At 60.4% G+C, this 25,380-nt stretch overlaps 1 protein-coding gene across 1 annotated transcript; it reads left to right on the forward strand.

Annotated features, from left to right (window-relative positions):
* LOC137358655 (elastin-like) lies at positions 1–25,380 on the forward strand. Its single transcript, XM_068024800.1, has 5 exons — positions 1–151; positions 15,587–15,934; positions 16,082–16,429; positions 24,306–24,604; positions 25,240–25,380. The coding sequence occupies exons 1-5, from the start codon at positions 1–3 to the stop codon at positions 25,378–25,380; spliced, it is 1,287 nt and encodes a 428-aa protein (XP_067880901.1).

Consider the following 25,380-nt stretch of genomic DNA (forward strand, 5'->3'; position numbering starts at 1 on the left):
ATGACAGCAACAGTAGAGGGCGGAGGTCCAGGAGTTACAGCAGCAGTAGAGGGCGTGGGTCCAGGAGCTACAGCAGCAGAACAGGGCGTGGGTCCAGGAGTTACAGCAGCAGTAGAGGGCAGAGGTCTAGTAGTTACAGCAGCAGTAGAGGGTGTGGGTCCAGGAGTTACAGCAGCAGAACAGGGCGTGGGTCCAGGAGTTACAGCAGCAGAACAGGGCGTGGGTCCAGGAGTTACAGCAGCAGTAGAGGGCGGAGGTCCAGGAGTTACAGCAGCAGAACAGGGCGTGGGTCCAGGAGTTACAGCAGCAGTAGAGGGCGGAGGTCCAGGAGTTACAGCAGCAGTCGAGGGCGGAGGTCCAGGAGTTACAGCAGCTGTAGAGGGCGGAGGTCCAGGAGTTACAGCAGCTGTAGAGGGCGGAGGTCCAGGAGTTACAGCAGCATTAGAGGGCGGAGGTTCAGGAGTAACAGCAGCAGTAGAGGGCGGAGGTCCAGGAGTTACAGCAGCAGTAGAGGGCGGAGGTCCAGGAGTTACAGCAGCAGTAGAGGGCGTGGGTCCAGAGTTACAGCAGCAGTAGAGGGCGTGGGTCCAGGAGTTACAGCAGCAGAACAGGGCGTGTGTCCAGGAGTTACAGCAGCAGTAGAGGGCAGAGGTCCAGTAGTTACAGCAGCAGTAGAGGGCGGAGGTGCAGGGGTTACAGCAGCATTAGAGGGCGTGGGTCCAGAGTTACAGCAGCAGTAGAGGGCAGAGGTCCAGTAGTTACAGCAGCAGTAGAGGGCGGAGGTCCAGGAGTTACAGCAGCAGTAGAGGGCGGAGGTCCAGGAGTTACAGCAGCAGTAGAGGGCAGAGGTCCAGTAGTTACAGCAGCAGTAGAGGGCGGAGGTCCAGGAGTTACAGCAGCAGTAGAGGGCGGAGGTCCAGGAGTTACAGCAGCAGTAGAGGGCGGAGGTCCAGGAGTTACAGCAGCAGTAGAGGGCGGAGGTCCAGGAGTTACAGCAGCAGTCGAGGGCGGAGGTCCAGGAGTTACAGCAGCAGTAGAGGTCGGAGGTCCAGGGGTTACATCAGCAGCAGAGGGCGTGGGACCAGGGGTTACAGCAGCAATAGAGGTCGGAGGTCCAGGGGTTACATCAGCAGTAGAGGGCGGAGGTTCAGGAGTAACAGCAGCAGTAGAGGGCGGAGGTCCAGGAGTTACAGCAGCAGTAGAGGGCGGAGGTCCAGGAGTTACAGCAGCAGAAGAGTGCGTGGGTCCAGGAGTACAGCAGCAGTAGAGGGCAGAGGTCCAGGAGTTACAGCAGCAGAAGAGTGCGTGGGTCCAGGAGTTACAGCAGCAGTAGAGGGCAGAGGTCCAGGAGCTACAGCAACAGTAGAGGGCGGAGGTCCAGGAGCTACAGCAACAGTAGAGGGCGGAGGTCCAGGAGTTACAGCAGCAGAAGAGGTCGTGGGTCTAGGAGTTACAGCAGCAGTAGAGGGCGGAGGTCCAGGAGTTACAGCAGCACTAGAGGGTGGAGGTCCAGGAGTTACAGCAGCAGTAGAGGGCGTGGGTCCAGAGTAACAGCAGCAGTCGAGGGCGGAGGTTCAGGAGTAACAGCAGCAGTAGAGGGAGTGGGTCCAGGAGTTACAGCAGCAGAAGAGGTCGTGGGTCTAGGAGTTACAGCAGCAGTAGAGGGCGGGGGTCCAGGAGTTACAGCAGCAGTAGAGGGCGGAGGTCCAGAGTAACAGCAGCAGTCGAGGGCGGAGGTTCAGGAGTAACAGCAGCAGTAGAGGGAGTGGGTCCAGGAGTTACAGCAGCAGTAGAGGGCGTGGGTCCAGAGTAACAGCAGCAGTAGAGGGAGTGGGTCCAGGAGTAACAGCAGCAGTAGAGGGCGGAGGTCCAGGAGTTACAGCAGCAGAAGAGGGCGGAGGTCCAGGAGTTACAGCAGCAGAAGAGGGCGTGGGTCCAGGAGTTACAGCAGCAGTAGAGGGAGTGGGTCCAGGAGTTACAGCAGCAGTAGAGGGCGGGGGTCCAGGAGTTACAGCAACAGTAGAGGGCGGGGGTCCAGGAGTTAAAGCAACAGTAGAGGGAGTGGGTCCAGGAGTTACAGCAGCAGTAGAGGGCGGGGGTCCAGGAGTTACAGCAACAGTAGAGGGCGGAGGTCCAGGAGTTACAGCAGCAGTCGAGGGCGGAGGTCCAGGAGTTACAGCAGCAGAAGAGGGCGTGGGTCCAGGAGTTACAGCAGCAGTCGAGGGCGGAGGTCCAGGAGTTACAGCAGCAGTCGAGGGCGGAGGTCCAGGAGTTACAGCAGCAGAAGAGGGCTTGGGTCCAGGAGTTACAGCAGCAGTAGAGGGCGTGGGTCCAGGAGTTACAGCAGCAGAAGAGGGCGGAGGTCCCGGAGTTACAGCAGCAGTAGAGGGAGTGGGTCCAGGAGTTACAGCAGCAGCAGAGGGCGGAGGTCCCGGAGTTACAGCAGCAGTAGAGGGCAGGGGTCCCGGAGTTAGAGCAGCAGTCGAGGGCGGGGGTCCAGGAGTTACAGCAGCAGTAGAGGGCGGAGGTCCAGGAGTTACAGCAGCAGTCGAGGGCGGGGGTCCCGGAGTTACAGCAGCAGTCGAGGGCGGGGGTCCAGGAGTTACAGCAGCAGTAGAGGGCGGAGGTCCAGGAGTTACAGCAGCAGTAGAGGGCGGGGGTCCAGTAGTTACAGCAGCAGTAGAGGGCGGAGGTCCAGTAGTTACGGCAGCAGTCGAGGGCGGAGGTCCAGGGGTTACATCAGCAACAGAGGACGTGGGTCCAGGAGTTACAGCAGCAGCAGAGGGTGGAGGGCCAGGAGATACAGCAGCAGTAGAGGGAGTGGGTCCAGGAGTTACAGCAGCAGTCGAGGGCGGGGGTCCCGGAGTTACAGCAGCAGCAGAGGGAGTGGGTCCAGGAGTTACAGCAGCAGTCGAGGGCGGGGGTCCAGGAGTTACAGCAGCACTAGAGGGCGGAGGTCCAGCAGTTACAGCAGCAGTAGAGGGCGGAGGTCCAGGAGTTACAGCAGCAGTAGAGGGCGGAGGTCCAGTAGTTACAGCAGCAACAGAGGGCGGGGGTCCAGGAGTTACAGCAGCAGAGGGCGGAGGTCCAGGGGTTACAGCAGCACTAGAGGGCGGAGGTCCAGGAGTTACAGCAGCAGCAGAGGGCGGAGGTCCAGGGGTTACAGCAGCACTAGAGGGCGGAGGTCCAGCAGTTACAGCAGCAGTAGAGGGCGGAGGTCCAGCAGTTACAGCAGCAGCAGAGGGCGGAGGTCCAGGAGTTACAGCAGCAGAGGGCGGAGGTCCAGGGGTTACAGCAGCAGTAGAGGGCGGGGGTCCAGGAGTTACAGCAGCAGTAGAGGGCGGGGGTCCAGGAGTTACAGCAGCAGAGGGCGGAGGTCCAGGGGTTACAGCAGCAGTAGAGGGCGGGGGTCCAGGAGTTACAGCAGCAGAGGGCGGAGGTCCAGGGGTTACAGCAGCAGTAGAGGGCGGAGGTCCAGGGGTTACAGCAGCAGTAGAGGGCGGAGGTCCAGGGGTTACAGCAGCAGTAGAGGGCGGGGGTCCAGGAGTTACAGCAGCAGTAGAGTGCGTGGGTCCAGGAGTTACAGCAGCAGTAGAGGGCGGACGTCCAGGAGTTACAGCAGCAGGAGAGGGCGGAGGGCCAGGAGTTACAGCAGCAGTAGAGGGCGTGGGTCCAGGAGTTACAGCAGCAGCAGAGCGCGGAGGGCCAGGAGATACAGCAGCAGTAGAGGGCGGAGGGCCAGGAGTTACAGCAGCAGTAGAGGGCGTGGGTCCAGGAGATACAGCAGCAGTAGAGGGCGGAGGGCCAGGAGATACAGCAGCAGTAGAGGGCGTGGGTCCAGGAGTTACAGCAGCAGTAGAGGGCGGAGGTCCAGGAGTTACAGCAGCAGTAGAGGGCGGAGGTCCAGGAGTTACAGCAGCACTAGAGGGTGGAGGTCCAGGAGTTACAACAGCAGGAGAGGGCGGAGGTCCAGTAGTTACAGCAGCAGGAGAGGGCGGAGGTTCAGGGGTTACAGTAGCAGAAGAGGGCGTGGGTCCAGAGTAACAGCAGCAGTAGAGGGCGTGGGTCCAGGAGTAACAGCAGCAGTAGAGGGCGTGGGTCCAGAGTAACAGCAGCAGAAGAGGGCGTGGGTCCAGGAGTTCCAGCAGCAGTAGAGGGCGTGGGTCCAGAGTAACAGCAGCAGTAGAGGGCGTGGGTCCAGGAGTTACAGCAGCAGTAGAGGGTGGAGGTCCAGGAGTTACATCAGCAGCAGCGGGCGTGGGTCCAGGAGTAACAGCAGCAGTAGAGGGCGTGGGTCCAGAGTAACAGCAGCAGCTGAGGGAGTGGGTCCAGGAGTAACAGCAGCAGTAGAGGGCGGAGGTCCAGGAGTTACAGCAGCAGAAGAGGGCGGAGGTCCAGGAGTTACAGCAGCAGTAGAGGGCGTGGGTCCAGGAGTTACAGCAGCAGAAGAGGGCGGAGGTCCAGGAGTTACAGCAGCAGAAGAGGGCGTGGGTCCAGGAGTTACAGCAGCAGAAGAGGGCGGAGGTCCCGGAGTTACAGCAGCAGTAGAGGGCGTGGGTCCAGGAGTTACAGCAGCAGCAGAGGGCGGAGGTCCCGGAGTTACAGCAGTAGTAGAGGGAGTGGGTCCAGGAGTTACAGCAGCAGCAGAGGGCGGAGGTCCCGGAGTTACAGCAGCAGTCGAGGGCGGGGGTCCCGGAGTTACAGCAGCAGTCGAGGGTGTGGATCCAGGAGTTACAGCAGCAGTAGAGGGCGGAGGTTCAGGAGTAACAGCTGGAGTAGAGGGCGTGGGTCCAGGAGTTACAGCAGCAGCTGAGGGTGTGGATCCAGGAGTAACAGCAGCAGTAGAGGGCGGAGGTCCAGGAGTTACAGCAGCAGAAGAGGGCGGAGGTCCAGGAGTTACAGCAGCAGGAGAGGGCGGAGGTCCAGTAGTTACAGCAGCAGGAGAGGGCGGAGGTTCAGGGGTTACAGCAGCAGAAGAGGGCGGAGGTCCAGGAGTAACAGCAGCAGTAGAGGGCGGAGGTCCAGGAGTTACAGCAGCAACAGAGGGCGGAGGTCCAGGAGTTACAGCAGCAGCAGAGGGCGGAGGTCCAGGAGTTACAGCAGCAACAGAGGGAGTGGGTCCAGGAGTTACAGCAGCAGTAGAGGGCGTGGGTCCAGGAGTTACAGCAGCAGCAGAGGGCGGAGGTCCAGGAGTTACAGCAGCAGTAGAGGGCGTGGGTCCAGGAGTTACAGCAGCAGTAGAGGGCGTGGGTCCAGGAGTTACAGCAGCAGTAGAGGGCGTGGGTCCAGGAGTTACAGCAGCAGCAGAGGGCGGAGGTCCAGTAGTTACAGCAGCAGTAGAGGGCGGAGGGCCAGGAGATACAGCAGCAGTAGAGGGCGGAGGGCCAGGAGTTACAGCAGCAGTAGAGGGCGGAGGTCCAGGAGTTACAGCAGCAGTAGAGGGCGGAGGTCCAGGAGTAACAGCAGCAGTAGAGGGAGTGGGTCCAGGAGTTACAGCAGCAACAGAGGGCGGAGGTCCAGGGGTTACAGCAGCAGTAGAGTGCGTGGGTCCAGGAGTTACAGCAGCAGTAGAGGGCGGAGGTCCAGGGGTTACATCAGCAACAGAGGGCGTGGGTCCAGGAGTTACAGCAGCAGTAGAGGGCGTGGGTCCAGGAGTTACAGCAGCAGTCGAGGGCGGAGGTCCAGGAGTTACAGCAGCAGTAGAGGGAGTGGGTCCAGGAGTTACAGCAGCAGTAGAGGGCGGAGGTCCAGGGGTTACATCAGCAACAGAGGGCGTGGGTCCAGGAGTTACAGCAGCAGTAGAGGGCGGAGGTCCAGGGGTTACATCAGCAACAGAGGGCGTGGGTCCAGGAGTTACAGCAGCAGTAGAGGGCGTGGGTCCAGGAGTTACAGCAGCAGTAGAGGGAGTGGGTCCAGGAGTTACAGCAGCAGTAGAGGGCGGAGGTCCAGGGGTTACATCAGCAACAGAGGGCGTGGGTCCAGGAGTTACAGCAGCAGTAGAGGGCGTGGGTCCAGGAGTTACAGCAGCAGTAGAGGGCGGAGGTCCAGGGGTTACATCAGCAACAGAGGGCGTGGGTCCAGGAGTTACAGCAGCAGCAGAGGGCGGAGGGCCAGGAGTTACAGCAGCACTAGAGGGCGGAGGTCCAGCAGTTACAGCAGCAGCAGAGGGCGGAGGTCCAGGAGTTACAGCAGCAGTAGAGGGCGGAGGTCCAGGAGATACAGCAGCAGTAGAGGGCGGAGATCCAGCAGTTACAGCAGCAACAGAGGGCGGAGGTCCAGGGGTTACAGCAGCAGTAGAGGGCGTGGGTCCAGGAGTTACAGCAGCAGTAGAGGGCGGAGGGCCAGGAGTTACAGCAGCAGGAGAGGGCGGAGGTTCAGGGGTTACAGTAGCAGAAGAGGGCGTGGGTCCAGGAGTTACAGCAGCAACAGAGGGCGGAGGGCCAGGAGTTACAGCAGCAGTAGAGGGCGTGGGTCCAGGAGATACAGCAGCAGTAGAGGGCGGAGGGCCAGGAGATACAGCAGCAGTAGAGGGCGGAGGTCCAGGAGTTACAGCAACAGTAGAGGGCGTGGGTCCAGGAGTTACAGCAGCAGTAGAGGGCGGAGGTCCAGGAGTTACAGCAGCAGTAGAGGGCGTGGGTCCAGAGTAACAGCAGCAGTAGAGGGCGTGGGTCCAGAGTAACAGCAGCAGCAGAGGGAGTGGGTCCAGGAGTAACAGCAGCAGTAGAGGGCGGAGGTCCAGGAGTTACAGCAGCAGTAGATGGAGTGGGTCCAGGAGTTCCAGCAGCAGTAGAGGGCGTGGGTCCAGGAGTTACAGCAGCAGTCGAGGGCGGAGGTCCAGGAGTTACAGCAGCAGTAGAGGGCGTGGGTCCAGGAGTTACAGCAGCAGTCGAGGGCGGAGGTCCAGGAGTTACAGCAGCAGTAGAGGGCGGAGGTCCAGGAGTTACAGCAGCAGCAGAGGGCGTGGGTCCAGGAGTTACAGCAGCAGTCGAGGGCGGAGGTCCAGGAGTTACAGCAGCAGTAGAGGGCGTGGGTCCAGGAGTTACAGCAGCAGTAGAGGGCGGAGGTCCAGGAGTTACAGCAGCAGTAGAGGGCGGAGGTCCAGGAGTTACAGCAGCAGAAGAGGGCGGAGGTCCCGAAGTTACAGCAGCAGTCGAGGGCGGGGGTCCAGGAGTTACAGCAGCAGCAGAGGGCGGAGGTCCCGGAGTTACAGCAGTAGTAGAGGGAGTGGATCCAGGAGTTACAGCAGCAGCAGAGGGCGGAGGTCCCGGAGTTACAGCAGCAGTCGAGGGCGGGGGTCCCGGAGTTACAGCAGCAGCAGAGGTCGGAGGTCCAGGGGTTACATCAGCAGCAGAGGGTGTGGATCCAAGAGTAACAGCAGCAGTAGAGGGCGGAGGTCCTGGAGTTACAGCAGCAGGAGAGGGCGGAGATCCAGGAGTTACAGCAGCAGAAGAGGGCGGAGGTCCAGGAGTTACAGCAGCAGTAGAGGGCGGAGGTCCAGGAGTTACAGCAACAGTAGAGGGCGGAGGTCCAGGAGTTACAGCAGCAGTCGAGGGAGTGGGTCCAGGAGTTACAGCAGCAGTAGAGGGCGGAGGTCCAGGAGTTACAGCAGCAGCAGAGGGCGGAGGTCCAGGAGTTACAGCAGCAGTAGAGGGTGGAGGTCCAGGAGTTACAACAGCAGCAGAGGGCGTGGGTCCAGGAGTTACAGCAGCAGTAGAGGGCGGAGGTCCAGGAGTTACAGCAGCAGTCGAGGGCGGAGGTCCAGGAGTTACAGCAGCAGAAGAGGGCGGAGGTCCAGGGGTTACAGCAGCAGTCGAGGGCGGAGGTTCAGGAGTAACAGCAGCAGTAGAGGGCGTGGGTCCAGGAGTTACAGCAGCAGAAGAGGGCGGAGGTCCAGGGGTTACAGCAGCAGTCGAGGGCGGAGGTTCAGGAGTAACAGCAGCAGTAGAGGGCGTGGGTCCAGGAGTTACAGCAGCAGTAGAGGGCGGACATCCAGGAGTTACAGCAGCAGCAGAGGGCGGAGGGCCAGGAGATACAGCAGCAGTAGAGGGCGGAGGTCCAGGAGTTACAGCAGCAGTAGAGGGCGGAGGGCCAGGAGATACAGCAGCAGTAGAGGGTGGAGGTCCAGGAGTTACAGCAGCAGAAGAGTGCGGAGATCCAGGAGTTACAGCAGCAGAAGAGGTCGTGGGTCCAGGAGTTACAGCAGCAGTAGAGGGCGGAGGTCCAGGAGTTACAGCAGCAGAAGAGTGCGTGGGTCCAGGAGTTACAGCAGCAGAAGAGGTCGTGGGTCCAGGAGTTACAGCAGCAGAAGAGGTCGTGGGTCCAGGAGTTACAGCAGCAGAAGAGGGCGGAGGTCCAGGAGTTACAGCAGCAGAAGAGGTCGTGGGTCCAGGAGTTACAGCAGCAGAAGAGGGCGGAGGTCCAGGAGTTACAGCAGCAGTAGAGGGCGGAGATCCAGGAGTTACAACAGCAGCAGAGGGCGTGGGTCCAGAAGTTACAGCAGCAGTAGAGGGCGGAGGTCCAGGAGTTACAGCAGCAGCAGAGGGCGTGGGTCCAGGAGTTACAGCAGCAGTAGAGGGAGTGGGTCCAGGAGTAACAGCAGCAGTAGAGGGCGTGGGTCCAGCAGTTACAGCAGCAGTAGAGGGCGGAGGTCCAGGAGTTACAACAGCAGCAGAGGGCGTGGGTCCAGGAGTTACAGCAGCAGTAGAGGGCGGAGGTCCAGGAGTTACAACAGCAGCAGAGGGCGTGGGTCCAGGAGTAACAGCAGCAGTAGAGGGAGTGGGTCCAGGAGTAACAGCAGCAGTAGAGGGCGTGGGTCCAGCAGTTACAGCAGCAGAAGTGGGCGGAGGTCCAGGAGTTACAGCAGCAGTCGAGGGCGGAGGTCCAGGAGTTACAACAGAAGTAGAGGGCGTGGGTCCAGGAGTTACAGCAGCAGTAGAGGGCGGAGGTCCAGGAGTTACAACAGAAGTAGAGGGCGTGGGTCCAGGAGTTACAGCAGCAGTAGAGGGCGGAGGTCCAGGAGTTACAGCAGCAGTAGAGGGCGGAGGTCCAGGAGTTACAGCAGCAGTAGAGGGCGGAGGTCCAGGAGTTACAGCAGCAGTAGAGGGCGGAGGTCCAGGAGTTACAGCAGCAGTAGAGGGCGGAGGTCCAGGAGTTACAACAGCAGCAGAGGGCGTGGGTCCAGGAGTTACAGCAGCAGTAGAGGGCGTGGGTCCAGCAGTTACAGCAGCAGAAGAGGGCGTGGGTCCAGGAGTAACAGCTGCAGTAGAGGGAGTGGGTCCAGGAGTAACAGCAGCAGTAGAGGGAGTGGGTCCAGGAGTAACAGCAGCAGTAGAGGGCGTGGGTCCAGCAGTTACAGCAGCAGAAGAGGGCGTGGGTCCAGGAGTAACAGCTGCAGTAGAGGGCGGAGGTCCAGGAGTTACAGCAGCAGAAGAGGGCGTGGGTCCAGGAGTAACAGCAGCAGTAGAGGGCGGAGGTCCAGGAGTTACAGCAGCAGTAGAGGGCGGAGGTCCAGGAGTTACAGCAGCAGAAGAGGGCGGAGGTCCAGGAGTAACAGCAGCAGTAGAGGGCGTGGGTCCAGGAGTTACAGCAGCAGTAGAGGGCGGAGGTCCAGGAGTTACAGCAGCAGAAGAGGGCGGAGGTCCAGGAGTTACAGCAGCAGAAGAGGGCGGAGGTCCAGGAGTTACAGCAGCAGAAGAGGGCGGAGGTCCAGGAGTTACAGCAGCAGAAGAGGGCGGAGGTCCAGGAGTTACAGCAGCAGAAGAGGGCGGAGGTTCAGGAGTAACAGCAGCAGAAGAGGGCGTGGGTCCAGGAGTTACAGCAGCAGTAGAGAGCGGAGGTCCAGGAGTTACAGCAGCAGAAGAGGGCGGAGGTCCAGGAGTTACAGCAGCAGAAGAGGGCGGAGGTTCAGGAGTAACAGCAGCAGTAGAGGGAGTGGGTCCAGGAGTTACAGCAGCAGTAGAGGGCGGAGGTCCAGGAGTTACAGCAGCAGAAGAGGGCGTGGGTCCAGGAGTTACAGCAGCAGTCGAGGGCGGAGGTCCAGGAGTTACAGCAGCAGTCGAGGGCGGAGGTCCAGGAGTTACAGCAGCAGTCGAGGGCGGAGGTTCAGGAGTTACAGCAGCAGCAGAGGTCGGAGGTCCAGGAGTTACAGCAACAGTAGAGGGCGGAGGTCCAGGAGTTACAGCAGCACTGGAGGGTGGAGGTCCAGGAGTTACAACAGCAGCAGAGGGCGTGGGTCCAGGAGTTACAGCAGCAGTAGAGGGTGGAGGTCCAGGAGTTACAACAGCAGCAGAGGGCGTGGGACCAGGCGTTACAGCAGCAGTCGAGGGCGGAGGTCCAGGAGTAACAGCAGCAGTAGAGGGCGTGGGTCCAGAGTTACAGCAGCAGTAGAGGGCGTGGGTCCAGAGTTACAGCAGCAGTAGAGGGAGTGGGTCCAGGAGTTCCAGCAGCAGTAGAGGGAGTGGGTCCAGGAGTAACAGCAGCAGTAGAGGGCGGAGGTCCAGTAGTTACAGCAGCAGTAGAGGGCGTGGGTCCAGAGTAACAGCAGCAGCAGAGGGAGTGGGTCCAGGAGTAACAGCAGCAGTAGAGGGCGGAGGTCCAGGAGTTACAGCAGCAGAAGAGGGCGTGGGTCCAGGAGTTACAGCAGCAGTCGAGGGCGGAGGTCCAGGAGTTACAGCAGCAGAAGAGGGCGGAGGTCCAGGAGTTACAGCAGCAGAAGAGGGAGTGGGTCCAGGAGTTACAGCAGCAGTCGAGGGCGGAGGTCCAGGAGTTACAGCAGCAGAAGAGGGCGTGGGTCCAGGAGTTACAGCAGCAGAAGAGGGCGTGGGTCCAGGAGTTACAGCAGCAGTCGAGGGCGGAGGTCCAGGAGTTACAGCAGCAGTAGAGGGCGGAGGTCCAGGAGTTACAGCAGCAGTAGAGGGCGTGGGTCCAGGAGTTACAGCAGCAGTCGAGGGCGTGGGTCCAGGAGTTACAGCAGCAGAAGAGGGCGGAGGTCCAGGAGTTACAGCAGCAGAAGAGGTCGTGGGTCCAGGAGTTACAGCAGCAGAAGAGGGCGGAGGTCCCGGAGTTACAGCAGTAGTAGAGGGAGTGGGTCCAGGAGTTACAGCAGAAGCAGAGGGCGGAGGTCCCGGAGTTACAGCAGCAGTCGAGGGCGGGGGTCCCGGAGTTACAGCAGCAGCAGAGGGCGGAGGTTCAGGAGTAACAGCTGGAGTAGAGGGCGTGGGTCCAGGAGTTACAGCAGCAGCAGAGGGTGTGGATCCAGGAGTAACAGCAGCAGTAGAGGGCGGAGGTCCTGGAGTTACAGCAGCAGAAGAGGGCGGAGGTCCAGGAGTTACAGCAGCAGAAGAGGGCGGAGGTCCAGGAGTTACAGCAGCAGAAGAGGGCGGAGGTCCAGGAGTTACAGCAGCAGGAGAGGGCGGAGGTTCAGGGGTTACAGCAGCAGAAGAGGGCGGAGGTCCAGGAGTTACAGCAGCAGTAGAGGGCGGAGGTCCAGGAGTTACAGCAGCAGTAGAGGGCGGAGGTCCAGGCGTAACAGCAGCAGTAGAGGGAGTGGGTCCAGGAGTTACAGCAGCAGTAGAGGGCGGAGGTCCAGCAGTTACAGCAGCAGCAGAGTGCGTGGGTCCAGGAGTTACAGCAGCAGTAGAGGGCGTGGGTCCAGGAGTTACAGCAGCAGCAGAGGGCGGAGGGCCAGGAGTTACATCAGCAGCAGCGGGCGGAGGTCCAGGAGTAACAGCAGCAGTAGAGGGTGTGGGTCCAGGAGTTACAGCAGCAGTAGAGGGCGGAGGTCCAGGAGTTACAGGAGCAGTAGAGGGCGGACGTCCAGGAGTTACAGCAGCAGCAGAGGGCTTGGGTCCAGGAGTTACAGCAGCAGCAGAGGGCGTGGGTCCAGGAGATACAGCAGCAGTAGAGGGCGGAGGGCCAGGAGATACAGCAGCAGTAGAGGGCGGAGGGCCAGGAGATACAGCAGCAGTAGAGGGCGGAGGGCCAGGAGTTACAGCAGCAGTAGAGGGCGTGGGTCCAGGAGATACAGCAGCAGTAGAGGGCGGAGGGCCAGGAGATACAGCAGCAGTAGAGGGCGGAGGTCCAGGAGTTACAGCAGCAGTAGAGGGCGTGGGTCCAGGAGTTACAGCAGCAGTAGAGGGCGGAGGTCCAGGAGTTACAGCAGCAGTAGAGGGCGGAGGTCCAGGAGTTACAGCAGCAGTAGAGGGCGGAGGTCCAGGAGTTACAACAGCAGTAGAGGGCTGAGGTCCAGTAGTTACAGCAGCAGGAGAGGGCGGAGGTTCAGGGGTTACAGTAGCAGAAGAGGGCGGAGGTCCAGGAGTTACAACAGCAGCAGAGGGCGTGGGTCCAGGAGTTACAGCAGCAGTAGAGGGCGGAGGTCCAGGAGTTACAGCAGCACTAGAGGGTGGAGGTCCAGGAGTTACAACAGCAGCAGAGGGCGTGGGTCCAGGAGTTACAGCAGCAGTAGAGGGCGGAGGTCCAGGAGTTACAGCAGCACTAGAGGGTGGAGGTCCAGGAGTTACAACAGCAGCAGAGGGAGTGGGTCCAGGAGTTACAGCAGCAGAAGAGGTCGTGGGTCCAGGAGTTACAGCAGCAGTAGAGGGCGGAGGTCCAGGAGTTACAGCAGCAGTAGAGGGCGGAGGTCCAGGAGTTACAGCAGCAGTAGAGGGCGGAGGTCCAGGAGTTACAGCAGCAGAAGAGTGCGTGGGTCCAGGAGTTACAGCAGCAGAAGAGGGAGTGGGTCCAGGAGTAACAGCAGCAGTAGAGGGCGTGGGTCCAGCAGTTACAGCAGCAGAAGAGGGCGTGGGTCCAGGAGTTACAGCAGCAGAAGAGGGAGTGGGTCCAGGAGTAACAGCAGCAGTAGAGGGCGTGGGTCCAGCAGTTACAGCAGCAGAAGAGGGCGTGGGTCCTGGAGTAACAGCAGCAGTAGAGGGCGGAGGTCCAGGAGTTACAGCAGCAGAAGAGGGCAGAGGTCCAGGAGTAACAGCAGCAGTCGAGGGCGGAGGTCCAGGAGTTACAGCAGCAGAAGAGGGAGTGGGTCCAGGAGTTACAGCAGCAGTAGAGGGCGTGTGTCCAGAGTAACAGCAGCAGTAGAGGGAGTGGGTCCAGGAGTAACAGCAGCAGTAGAGGGCGGAGGTCCAGGAGTTACAGCAGCAGAAGAGGGCGTGGGTCCAGGAGTTACAGCAGCAGTCGAGGGCGGAGGTCCAGGAGTTGCAGCAGCAGTCGAGGGCGGAGGTCCAGGAGTTACAGCAGCAGAAGAGGGAGTGGGTCCAGGAGTTACAGCAGCAGTAGAGGGCGTGTGTCCAGAGTAACAGCAGCAGTAGAGGGAGTGGGTCCAGGAGTAACAGCAGCAGTAGAGGGCGGAGGTCCAGGAGTTACAGCAGCAGAAGAGGGCGTGGGTCCAGGAGTTACAGCAGCAGTCGAGGGCGGAGGTCCAGGAGTAACAGCAGCAGTAGAGGGAGTGGGTCCAGGGGTTACAGCAGCAGTAGAGGGAGTGGGTCCAGGAGTAACAGCAGCAGTAGAGGGCGGAGGTCCAGGAGTTACAGCAGCAGAAGAGGGCGTGGGTCCAGGAGTTACAGCAGCAGTCGAGGGCGGAGGTCCAGGAGTAACAGCAGCAGTAGAGGGAGTGGGTCCAGGAGTAACAGCAGCAGTAGAGGGCGGAGGTCCAGGAGTTACAGCAGCAGAAGAGGGCGTGGGTCCAGGAGTTACAGCAGCAGTCGAGGGCGGAGGTCCAGGGGTTACATCAGCAGCAGAGGGTGTGGATCCAGGAGTTACAGCAGCAGTAGAGGGCGGAGGTCCAGGAGTTACAGCAGCAGTAGAGGGCGGAGGTCCAGGAGTTACAACAGCAGCAGAGGGCGTGGGTCCAGGAGTTACAGCAACAGTAGAGGGCGGAGGTCCAGGAGTTACAGCAGCAGTAGAGGGCGGAGGTCCAGGGGTTACATCAGCAGCAGAGGGTGTGGATCCAGGAGTTACAGCAGCAGTAGAGGGCGGGGGTCCAGGAGTTACAGCAGCAGCAGAGGGCGTGGGTCCAGGAGTAACAGCAACAGTAGAGGGCGGAGGTCCAGGAGTTACAGCAGCACTAGAGGGTGGAGGTCCAGGAGTTACAACAGCAGCAGAGGGCGGAGGGCCAGGAGATACAGCAGCAGTAGAGGTCGTGGGTCCAGGAGTTACAGCAGCAGCAGAGGGCGGAGGGCCAGGAGATACAGCAGCAGTAGAGGGCGGAGGGCCAGGAGATACAGCAGCAGTAGAGGGCGGAGGGCCAGGCGTTACAGCAGCAGTAGAGGTCGGAGGTCCAGGAGCTACAGCAGCAGCAGAGGGCGTGGGTCCAGGAGTTACAGCAGCAGAAGAGGGCGTGGGTCCAGGAGTTACAGCAGCAGTAGAGGTCGTGGGTCCAGGAGTTACAGCAGCAGCAGAGGGCGGAGGGCCAGGAGATACAGCAGCAGTAGAGGGCGGAGGGCCAGGAGATACAGCAGCAGTAGAGGGCGGAGGGCCAGGCGTTACAGCAGCAGTAGAGGTCGGAGGTCCAGGAGCTACAGCAGCAGCAGAGGGCGTGGGTCCAGGAGTTACAGCAGCAGAAGAGGGCGTGGGTCCAGGAGTTACAGTAGCAGAAGAGGGCGTGGGTCCAGGAGTTACAGCAGCAGAAGAGGGCGGAGGTCCAGGAGTTACAGCAGCAGTCGAGGGCGGAGGTCCAGGAGTTACAGCAGCAGTCGAGGGCGGAGGTTCAGGAGTAACAGCAGCAGTAGAGGGAGTGGGTCCAGGAGTTACAGCAGCAGTAGAGGGAGTGGGTCCAGGAGTTACAGCAGCAGCAGAGGTCGGAGGTCCAGGGGTTACATCAGCAGCAGAGGCTGTGGATCCAGGAGTTACAGCAGCAGTAGAGGGCGGAGGTCCAGGAGTTACAGCAGCACTAGAGGGTGGAGGTCCAGGAGTTACAACAGCAGCAGAGGGCGTGGGTCCAGGAGTTACAGCAACAGTAGAGGGCGGAGGTCCAGGAGTTACAGCAGCAGAAGAGTGCGTGGGTCCAGGAGTTACAGCAGCAGAAGAGGTCGTGGGTCCAGGAGTTACAGCAGCAGTCGAGGGCGGAGGTTCAGGAGTAACAGCAGCAGTAGAGGGAGCGGGTCCAGGAGTTACAGCAGCAGTAGAGGGCGTGGGTCCAGAGTAACAGCAGCAGTAGAGGGAGTGGGTCCAGGAGTAACAGCAGCAGAAGAGGGCGTGGGTCCAGGAGTTACAGCAGCAGTAGAGGGCGGAGGTCCAGGAGTAACAGCAGCAGTAGAGGGCGGAGGTCCAAGAGTTACAGCAGCAGAAGAGGGCGTGGGTCCAGGAGTTACAGCAGCAGAAGAGGGCGTGGGTCCAAGAGTTACAGCAGCAGTAGAGCGGGGAGGTCCAGGAGTTACAGCAGCAGTAGAGGGCGGAGGTCCAGGAGTTACAGCAGCAGAAGAGGGCGTGGGTCCAGGAGTTACAGCAGCAGTCGAGGGCGGAGGTCCAGGAGTTACAGCAGCAGAAGAGGGCGTGGGTCCAGGAGTTACAGCAGCAGTCGAGGGCGGAGGTCCAGGAGTTACAGCAGCAGAAGAGGGCGTGGGTCCAGGAGTTACAGCAGCAGTCGAGGGCGGAGGTCCAGGAGTTACAGCAGCAGAAGAGGGCGTGGGTCCAGTAGTTACAGCAGCAGGCGAGGGCGGAGGTCCCGGAGTTACAGCAGCAGTCGAGGGAGTGGGTCCAGGAGTTACAGCAGCAGCAGAGGACGAGGGTCCCGGAGTTACAGCAGCAGCAGAGGTCGGAGGTCCAGGGGTTACATCAGCAGCAGAGGGTATGGATCCAGGAGTTACAGCAGCAGTAGAGGGCGGAGGTTCAGGAGTAACAGCTAGAGTAGAGTACGTGGGTCCAGTAGTTACAGCAGCAGCAGAGGTCGGAGGTCCAGGAGTTACAGCAGCAGTGGAGGGCGGAGGTTCAGGAGTTACAGCAGGAGTAGAGGGCGGAGGTCCAGGAGTTCCAGCAGCAGTAGAGGGCGGAGGTCCAGGAGTTACAGCAGCAGTAGAGGGCGGAGGTCCAGGAGTTACAGCAGCAGCAGAGGACGAGGGTCCAGGATTTACAGGAGCAGTCGAGGGCGGAGGTCCAGGGGTTACATCAGCAGCAGAGGGTATGGATCCAGGAGTTACAGCAGCAGTAGAGGGCGGAGGTTCAGGAGTAACAGCTAGAGTAGAGTACGTGGGTCCAGGAGTTACAGCAGCAGTAGAGGGCGGAGGTCCAGGAGTTACAGCAGCAGTAGAGGGCGGAGGTTCAGGAGTAACAGCTAGAGTAGAGGGCGTGGGTCCAGTAGTTACAGCAGCAGCAGAGGTCGGAGGTCCAGGAGTTACAGCAGCAGTAGAGGGCGGAGGTTCAGGATTTACAGCAGGAGTAGAGGGCGGAGGTCCAGGAGTTCCAGCAGCAGTAGAGGGCGGAGGTCCAGGAGTTACAGCAGCAGTAGAGGGCGGAGGTCCAGGAGTTACAGCAGCAGCAGAGGACGAGGGTCCAGGATTTACAGGAGCAGTCGAGGGCGGAGGTCCAGGAGTTACAGCAGCAGCAGAGGACGAGGGTCCAGGATTTACAGGAGCAGTCGAGGGCGGAGGTCCAGGAGTTCCAGCAGCAGTAGAGGGCGGAGGTCCAGGAGTTACAGCAGCAGTAGAGGTCGGAGGTCCAGGAGTTACAGCAGCAGCAGAGGGCGGAGGTCCCGGAGTTACAGCAGCAGTAGAGGGCGGAGGTTCAGGAGTTACAGCAGCAGGAGAGGGCGGAGGTCCAGGAGTTCCAGCAGCAGTAGAGGGAGTGGGTCCAGGAGTTACAGCAGCAGTAGAGGGCGTGGGTCCAGAGTTACAGCAGCAGTAGAGGGCGTGGGTCCAGAGTTACAGCAGCAGGAGTGGGCGTGGGTCCAGAGTTACAGCAGCAGCAGAGGACGAGGGTCCAGGAGTTACAGCAGCAGTAGAGGGCGGAGGGTCCAGGAGATACAGCAGCAGTCGAGGGCAGAGGTCCAGTAGTTACAGCAGCAGTAGAGGGCGGAGGTGCAGGGGTTACAGCAGCAATAGAGGGCGGAGGTCCAGGAGTTACAGCAGCAGAAGAGTGCGTGGGTCCAGAGTTACAGCAGCAGCAGAGGGCGGAGGTCCAGGAGTTACAGCACCAGTAGAGGGCGGAGGTCCAGGAGTTACAGCAGCAGAAGAGTGCGTGGGTCCAGGAGTTACAGCAGCAGTAGAGGGCGGAGGTCCCGGAGTTACAGCAGCAGTAGAGGGCGGAGGTCCAGGAGTTACAGCAGCAGTAGAGGGCGGAGGTCCCGGAGTTACAGCAGCAGTAGAGGGCGGAGGTCCAGGAGTTACAGCAGCAGTAGAGGGCGGAGGTCCAGGAGTTACAGCAGCAGTAGAGGGCGGAGGTTCAGGAGTAACAGCTGGAGTAGAGGGCGTGGGTCCAGGAGTTACAGCAGCAGTAGAGGGAGTGGGTCCAGGAGTAACAGCAGCAGTAGAGTGCGGAGGTCCAGGAGTTACAGCAGCAGTAGAGGGCGGAGGTCCAGGAGTTACAGCAGCAGTAGAGGGCGGAGGTCCAGGAGTTACAGCAGCAGTAGAGGGCGGAGGTCCAGGAGTTACAGCAGCAGTAGAGGACGAGGGTCCAGGATTTACAGCAGCAGTCGAGGTCGGAGGTCCAGGGGTTACAGCAGCAGCAGAGGACGAGGGTCCAGGATTTACAGCAGCAGTCGAGGTCGGAGGTCCAGGGGTTACAGCAGCAGCAGAGGGCGGAGGTCCAGGGGTTACATCAGCAGCAGAGGGTGTGGATCCAGGAGTTACAGCAGCAGTAGAGGTCGGAGGTCCCGGAGTTACAGCAGCAGTAGAGGGCGGAGGTTCAGGAGTTACAGCAGGAGTAGGGGGCGGAGGTCGAGGAGTTACAGCAGCAGTAGAGGGCGGAGGTCCAGGAGTTACAGCAGCAGTAGAGGGCGGAGGTCCAGGAGTTACAGCAGCAGTAGAGGGCGGAGGTCCAGGAGTTACAGCAGCAGTAGAGGGCAGAGGTCGAGGAGTTACAGCAGCAGTAGAGGGCGGAGGTCCAGGAGTTACAGCAGCAGTAGAGGGCGGACGTCCAGGAGTTACAGCAGCAGCAGAGGACGAGGGTCCAGGAGTTACAGCAGCAGCAGAGGTCGGAGGTCCAGGAGTTACAGCAGCAGCAGAGGTCGGAGGTCCAGGAGTTACATCAGCAGCAGAGGACGAGGGTCCAGGAGTTACAGCAGCAGTAGAGGGCGGAGGGCCAGGAGATACAGCAGCAGTAGAGGGCGGAGGTCCAGGAGTTACAGAAGCAGTAGAGGGCGGAGGTCCAGCAGTTACAGCAGCAGTAGAGGGCGCAGGTCCAGGAGTTACAGCAGCAGAAGAGAGCGGAGATCCAGGAGTTACAGCAGCAGTAGAGGGCGGAGGTCCAGGAGTTACAGAAGCAGTAGAGGGCGGAGGTCCAGCAGTTACAGCAGCAGTAGAGGGCGGAGGTCCAGGAGTTACAGAAGCAGTAGAGGGCGGAGGTCCTGGAGTTACAGCAGCAGTAGAGGGTGGAGGTCCAGGGGTTACATCAGCAGCAGAGGGCGTGGGTCCAGGAGTTACAGCAGCAGCAGAGGTCGGAGGTCCAGGAGTTACAGCAGCAGCAGAGGACGAGGGTCCAGGAGTTACAGCAGCAGCAGAGGGCGTGGGTCCAGGAGTTACAGCAGCAGCAGAGGTCGGAGGTCCAGGAGTTACATCAGCAGCAGAGGACGAGGGTCCAGGAGTTACAGCAGCAGTAGAGGGCGGAGGGCCAGGAGATACAGCAGCAGTAGAGGGCGGAGGTCCAGCAGTTACAGCAGCAGTAGAGGGCGCAGGTCCAGGAGTTACGGCAGCAGAAGAGGGCGGAGATCCAGGAGTTACAGAAGCAGTAGAGGGCGGAGGTCCAGCAGTTACAGCAGCAGTAGAGGGCGGAGGTCCAGGAGTTACAGAAGCAGTAGAGGGCGGAGGTCCAGGAGTTACAGAAGCAGTAGAGGGCGGAGGTCCAGGAGTTATAGCAACAGTAGAGGGCGGAGGTCCAGGAGTTACAGCAGCAGTAGAGGGTGGAGGTCCAGGAGTTACAACAGCAGCAGAGGGAGTGGGTCCAGGAGTTACAGCAGCAGTAGAGGGTGGAGGTCCAGGAGTTACAACAGCAGCAGAGGGCGTGGGTCCAGGAGTAACATCAGCAGCAGCGGGCGTGGGTCCAGGAGTTACAGCAGCAGTAGAGGGCGTGGGTCCAGGAGTAACAGCAGCAGTAGAGGGAGTGGGTCCAGGAGTTACAGCAGCAGTAGAGGGCGTGGGTCCAGGAGTAACAGCAGCAGTAGAGGGAGTGGGACCAGCAGTTACAGCAGCAGTCGAGGGCGGAGGTCCAGGAGTTACAGCAGCAGTCGAGGGCGGAGGTTCAGGAGTAGCAGCAGCAGTAGAGGGAGTGGGTCCAGGAGTTACAGCAGCAGTAGAGGGCGTGGGTCCAGAGTTACAGCAGCAGTAGAGGGCGTGGGTCCAGAGTTACAGCAGCAGTAGAGGGCGTGGGTCCAGGAGTTACAGCAGCAGTAGAGGGCGGAGGGCCAGGAGATACAGCAGCAGTAGAGGGCGGAGGTCCAGGAGTTACATCAGCAACAGAGGGCGTGGGTCCAGAGTTACAGCAGCAGTAGAGGGCGGAGGTCCAGGAGTTACATCAGCAACAGAGGGCGTGGGTCCAGGAGTTACAGCAGCAGTAGAGGGCGGAGGTCCAGGAGTTACATCAGCAACAGAGGGCGTGGGTCCAGGAGTTACAGCAGCAGTAGAGGACGGAGGTGCAGGGGTTACAGCAGCAGTAGAGGACGGAGGTCCAGCAGTTACAGCAGCAGTAGAGGGCGGAGGTGCAGGGGTTACAGCAGCAGTAGAGGGCAGAGGTCCAGTAGTTACAGCAGCAGTAGAGGGCGGAGGTCCAGGAGTTACAGCAGCATTAGAGGGCGTGGGTCCAGAGTTACAGCAGCAGTAGAGGGCGGAGGTCCAGGAGTTACAGCAGCAGTAGAGAACGGAGGTCCAGGAGTTACAGCAGCAATAGAGGGTGGAGGTCCAGGAATTACAGCAGCAGTAGAGGCGGAGGTGCAGGAGTTACAGCTGCAGTAGAGGGCGGAGGTCCAGCAGTTACAGCAGCAGTAGAGGGCGGAGGTCCAGGAGTTACAGCAGCAGCAGAGGGCGGAGGTCCAGGAGTTACAGCAGCAGCAGAGGGCGGAGGTCCAGAGTTACAGCAGCAGCAGAGGGCGGAGGTCCAGGAGTTACAGCAGCAGAAGAGTGCGTGGGTCCAGGAGTTACAGCAGCAGTAGAGGGCGGAGGTCCAGGAGTTACAGCAGCAGTAGAGGGCGGAGGTCCAGGAGTTACAGCAGCAGTAGAGGGCGGAGGTCCAGGAGTTACAGCAGCAGTAGAGGGCGGAGGTCCAGGAGTTACAGCAGCAGTAGAGGGCGGAGGTTCAGGAGTAACAGCTAGAGTAGAGGGCGTGGGTCCAGGAGTTACAGCAGCAGTGGAGGGAGTGGGTCCAGGAGTAACAGCAGCAGTAGAGGTCGGAGGTCCAGGGGTTACATCAGCAGCAGAGGACGAGGGTCCAGGAGTTACAGCAGCAGTCGAGGTCGGAGGTCCAGGAGTTACAGCAGCAGTAGAGGGCGGAGGTCCAGCAGTTACAGCAGCAGTAGAGGGCGGAGGTCCAGGAGTTACAGCAGCAGTAGAGGGTGTGGGTCCAGGAGTTACAACAGCAGTAGAGGGCGGAGGTCCAGGAGTTACAGCAGCAGAAGAGGGCGGAGGTCCAGGAGTTACAGCAGCAGTAGAGGGCGGAGGTCCAGCAGTTACAGCAGCAGTGGAGGGCGGAGGTCCAGGAGTTACAGCAGCAGTAGAGGGCGGAGGTCCAGGAGTTACAGCAGCAGTAGAGGGCGGAGGTCCAGGAGTTACAGCAGCAGTAGAGGGCGGAGGTCCAGGAGTTACAGAAGCAGTAGAGGGCGGAGGTCCAGGAGTTACAGAAGCAGTCGAGGGCGGAGGTCCTGGAGTTACAGCAGCAGTAGAGGGCGGAGATCCAGGAGTTACAGAAGCAGTAGAGGGCGGAGGTCCAGGAGTTACAGAAGCAGTAGAGGGTGGAGGTCCAGCAGTTACAGCAGCAGTAGAGGGCGGAGGTCCAGGAGTTATAGCAACAGTAGAGGGCGGAGGTCCAGGAGTTACAGCAGCAGTAGAGGGTGGAGGTCCAGGAGTTACAACAGCAGCAGAGGGCGTGGGTCCAGGAGTTACAGCAGCAGTAGAGGGCGTGGGTCCAGGAGTTACAGCAGCAGTAGAGGGCGTGGGTCCAGGAGTTACAGCAGCAGTAGAGGGCGGAGGTCCAGGAGTTACAGCAGCAGTAGAGGGTGGAGGTCCAGGAGTTACAGCAGCAGTAGAGGGCGTGGGTCCAGGAGTTACAGCAGCAGTAGAGGGCGTGGGTCCAGGAGTTACAGCAGCAGTAGAGGGAGTGGGTCCAGGAGTTACAGCAGCAGTAGAGGGCGTGGGTCCAGGAGTAACAGCAGCAGTAGAGGGAGTGGGTCCAGGAGTTACAGCAGCAGTAGAGGGCGTGGGTCCAGGAGTAACAGCAGCAGTAGAGGGAGTGGGACCAGCAGTTACAGCAGCAGTCGAGGGCGGAGGTCCAGGAGTTACAGCAGCAGTAGAGGGAGTGGGTCCAGGAGTTACAGCTGCAGTAGAGGGCGGAGGTCCAGCAGTTACAGCAGCAGTAGAGGGCGGAGGTCCAGGAGTTACAGCAGCAGCAGAGGGCGGAGGTCCAGGAGTTACAGCAGCAGCAGAGGGCGGAGGTCCAGAGTTACAGCAGCAGCAGAGGGCGGAGGTCCAGGAGTTACAGCAGCAGAAGAGTGCGTGGGTCCAGGAGTTACAGCAGCAGTAGAGGGCGGAGGTCCAGGAGTTACAGCAGCAGTAGAGGGCGGAGGTCCAGGAGTTACAGCAGCAGTAGAGGGCGGAGGTCCAGGAGTTACAGCAGCAGTAGAGGGCGGAGGTCCAGGAGTTACAGCAGCAGTAGAGGGCGGAGGTTCAGGAGTAACAGCTAGAGTAGAGGGCGTGGGTCCAGGAGTTACAGCAGCAGTGGAGGGAGTGGGTCCAGGAGTAACAGCAGCAGTAGAGGTCGGAGGTCCAGGGGTTACATCAGCAGCAGAGGACGAGGGTCCAGGAGTTACAGCAGCAGTCGAGGTCGGAGGTCCAGGAGTTACAGCAGCAGTAGAGGGCGGAGGTCCAGCAGTTACAGCAGCAGTAGAGGGCGGAGGTCCAGGAGTTACAGCAGCAGTAGAGGGTGTGGGTCCAGGAGTTACAACAGCAGTAGAGGGCGGAGGTCCAGGAGTTACAGCAGCAGAAGAGGGCGGAGGTCCAGGAGTTACAGCAGCAGTAGAGGGCGGAGGTCCAGCAGTTACAGCAGCAGTGGAGGGCGGAGGTCCAGGAGTTACAGCAGCAGTAGAGGGCGGAGGTCCAGGAGTTACAGCAGCAGTAGAGGGCGGAGGTCCAGGAGTTACAGCAGCAGTAGAGGGCGGAGGTCCAGGAGTTACAGAAGCAGTAGAGGGCGGAGGTCCAGGAGTTACAGAAGCAGTCGAGGGCGGAGGTCCTGGAGTTACAGCAGCAGTAGAGGGCGGAGATCCAGGAGTTACAGAAGCAGTAGAGGGCGGAGGTCCAGGAGTTACAGAAGCAGTAGAGGGTGGAGGTCCAGCAGTTACAGCAGCAGTAGAGGGCGGAGGTCCAGGAGTTATAGCAACAGTAGAGGGCGGAGGTCCAGGAGTTACAGCAGCAGTAGAGGGTGGAGGTCCAGGAGTTACAACAGCAGCAGAGGGCGTGGGTCCAGGAGTTACAGCAGCAGTAGAGGGCGTGGGTCCAGGAGTTACAGCAGCAGTAGAGGGCGTGGGTCCAGGAGTTACAGCAGCAGTAGAGGGCGGAGGTCCAGGAGTTACAGCAGCAGTAGAGGGTGGAGGTCCAGGAGTTACAGCAGCAGTAGAGGGCGTGGGTCCAGGAGTTACAGCAGCAGTAGAGGGCGTGGGTCCAGGAGTTACAGCAGCAGTAGAGGGAGTGGGTCCAGGAGTTACAGCAGCAGTAGAGGGCGTGGGTCCAGGAGTAACAGCAGCAGTAGAGGGAGTGGGTCCAGGAGTTACAGCAGCAGTAGAGGGCGTGGGTCCAGGAGTAACAGCAGCAGTAGAGGGAGTGGGACCAGCAGTTACAGCAGCAGTCGAGGGCGGAGGTCCAGGAGTTACAGCAGCAGTAGAGGGAGTGGGTCCAGGAGTTACAGCAGCAGTAGAGGGCGTGGGTCCAGAGTTACAGCAGCAGTAGAGGGCGTGGGTCCAGAGTTACAGCAGCAGTAGAGGGCGGAGGGCCAGGAGTTACAGCAGCAGTAGAGGGAGTGGGTCCAGGAGTTACAGCAGCAGTAGAGGGCGTGGGTCCAGAGTTACAGCAGCAGCAGAGGACGAGGGTCCAGGAGTTACAGCAGCAGTAGAGGGCGGAGGGCCAGGAGATACAGCAGCAACAGAGGGCGTGGGTCCAGAGTTACAGCAGCAGCAGAGGGCGTGGGTCCAGAGTTACAGCAGCAGTAGAGGGCGGAGGGCCAGGAGATACAGCAGCAGTAGAGGACGGAGGTGCAGGGGTTACAGCAGCAGTAGAGGACGGAGGTCCAGCAGTTACAGCAGCAGTAGAGGGCGGAGGTGCAGGGGTTACAGCAGCAGTAGAGGGCAGAGGTCCAGTAGTTACAGCAGCAGTAGAGGGCGGAGGTGCAGGGGTTACAGCAGCATTAGAGGGCGTGGGTCCAGAGTTACAGCAGCAGTAGAGGGCGGAGGTCCAGGAGTTACAGCAGCAGAAGAGTGCGTGGGTCCAGAGTTACAGCAGCAGCAGAGGGCGGAGGTCCAGGAGTTACAGCAGCAGCAGAGGGCGGAGGTCCAGGAGTTACAGCAGCAGTAGAGGGCGGAGGTCCCGGAGTTACAGCAGCAGTAGAGGGCGGAGGTCCAGGAGTTACAGCAGCAGTAGAGGGCGGAGGTCCAGGAGTTACAGCAGCAGCAGAGGGCGGAGGTCCAGGAGTTACAGCAGCAGTAGAGGGCGGAGGTCCAGGAGTTACAGCAGCAGTAGAGGGCGGAGGTCCAGGAGTTACAGCAGCAGTAGAGGGCGGAGGTCCCGGAGTTACAGCAGCAGTAGAGGGCGGAGGTCCAGGAGTTACAGCAGCAGTAGAGGGCGGAGGTCCAGGAGTTACAGCAGCAGTAGAGGGCGGAGGTCCAGGAGTTACAGCAGCAGTAGAGGGCGGAGGTTCAGGAGTAACAGCTAGAGTAGAGGGCGTGGGTCCAGGAGTTACAGCAGCAGTGGAGGGAGTGGGTCCAGGAGTAACAGCATCAGTAGAGGTCGGAGGTCCAGGGGTTACATCAGCAGCAGAGGACGAGGGTCCAGGAGTTACAGCAGCAGTAGAGGGCGGAGCTCCAGGAGTTACAGCAGCAGTAGAGGTCGGAGGTCCAGGGGTTACATCAGCAGCAGAGGACGAGGGTCCAGGAGTTACAGCAGCAGTAGAGGTCGGAGGTCCAGGGGTTACATCAGCAGCAGAGGACGAGGGTCCAGGATTTACAGCAGCAGCAGAGGGCGGAGGTCCAGGAGTTACAGCAGCAGCAGAGGGCGGAGGTCCCAGAGTTACAGCAGCAGTAGAGGGCGGAGGTTCAGGAGTTACAGCAGGAGTAGGGGGCGGAGGTCCAGGAGTTACAGCAGCAGTAGAGGGCGGGGGTCCAGGAGTTAACAGCAGCAGTCGAGGGCGGAGGTCCCGGAGTTACCACAGCAGTCGAGGACGTGGGTCCAGGAGTTACAGCAGCAGGAGAGGGCGGAGGTCCAGGGGTTACAGCAGCAGCAGAGGTCGGAGGTCCAGGGGTTACAGCAGCAGCAGAGGACGAGGGTCCAGGAGGTACAGCAGCAGCAGAGGGCGGAGGTCCAGGAGTTACATCAGCAGCAGAGGACGAGGGTCCAGGAGTGACAGCAGCAGTAGAGGGCGGAGGTCCAGGAGTTACAGAAGCAGTAGAGGGCGGAGGTCCAGGAGTTACAGAAGCAGTAGAGGGCGGAGGTCCAGCAGTTACAGCAGCAGTAGAGGGCGGAGGTCCAGGAGTTACAGAAGCAGTAGAGGGCGGAGGTCCAGGAGTTACAGAAGCAGTAGAGGGCGGAGGTCCAGGAGTTACAGCAGCAGTAGAGGTCGGAGGTCCAGGGGTTACATCAGCAGCAGAGGACGAGGGTCCAGGATTTACAGCAGCAGTCGAGGTCGGAGGTCCAGGGGTTACAGCAGCAGCAGAGGGCGGAGGTCCAGGGGTTACATCAGCAGCAGAGGGTGTGGATCCAGGAGTTACAGCAGCAGCAGAGGGCGGAGGTTCAGGAGTTACAGCAGGAGTAG

Source organism: Heterodontus francisci, chromosome X, assembly GCF_036365525.1.
Source record: "Heterodontus francisci isolate sHetFra1 chromosome X, sHetFra1.hap1, whole genome shotgun sequence".
Classification (NCBI taxonomy): Eukaryota; Metazoa; Chordata; class Chondrichthyes; order Heterodontiformes; family Heterodontidae; genus Heterodontus; species Heterodontus francisci.

Coding starts and splice junctions, on each gene's coding strand:
- LOC137358655 (XM_068024800.1), top strand. CDS start 1: ATGACAGCAACAGTAGAGGGCGGAGGTCCAGGAGTTACAGCAGCAGTA. Junction 152..15,586: donor AGTTACAGCAGCAGTAGAGG/GTGTGGGTCCAG, acceptor CAGGAGTTACAG/CAGCAGTCGAGGGCGGAGGT. Junction 15,935..16,081: donor AGCAGCAGTGGAGGGCGGAG/GTTCAGGAGTTA, acceptor CAGGATTTACAG/GAGCAGTCGAGGGCGGAGGT.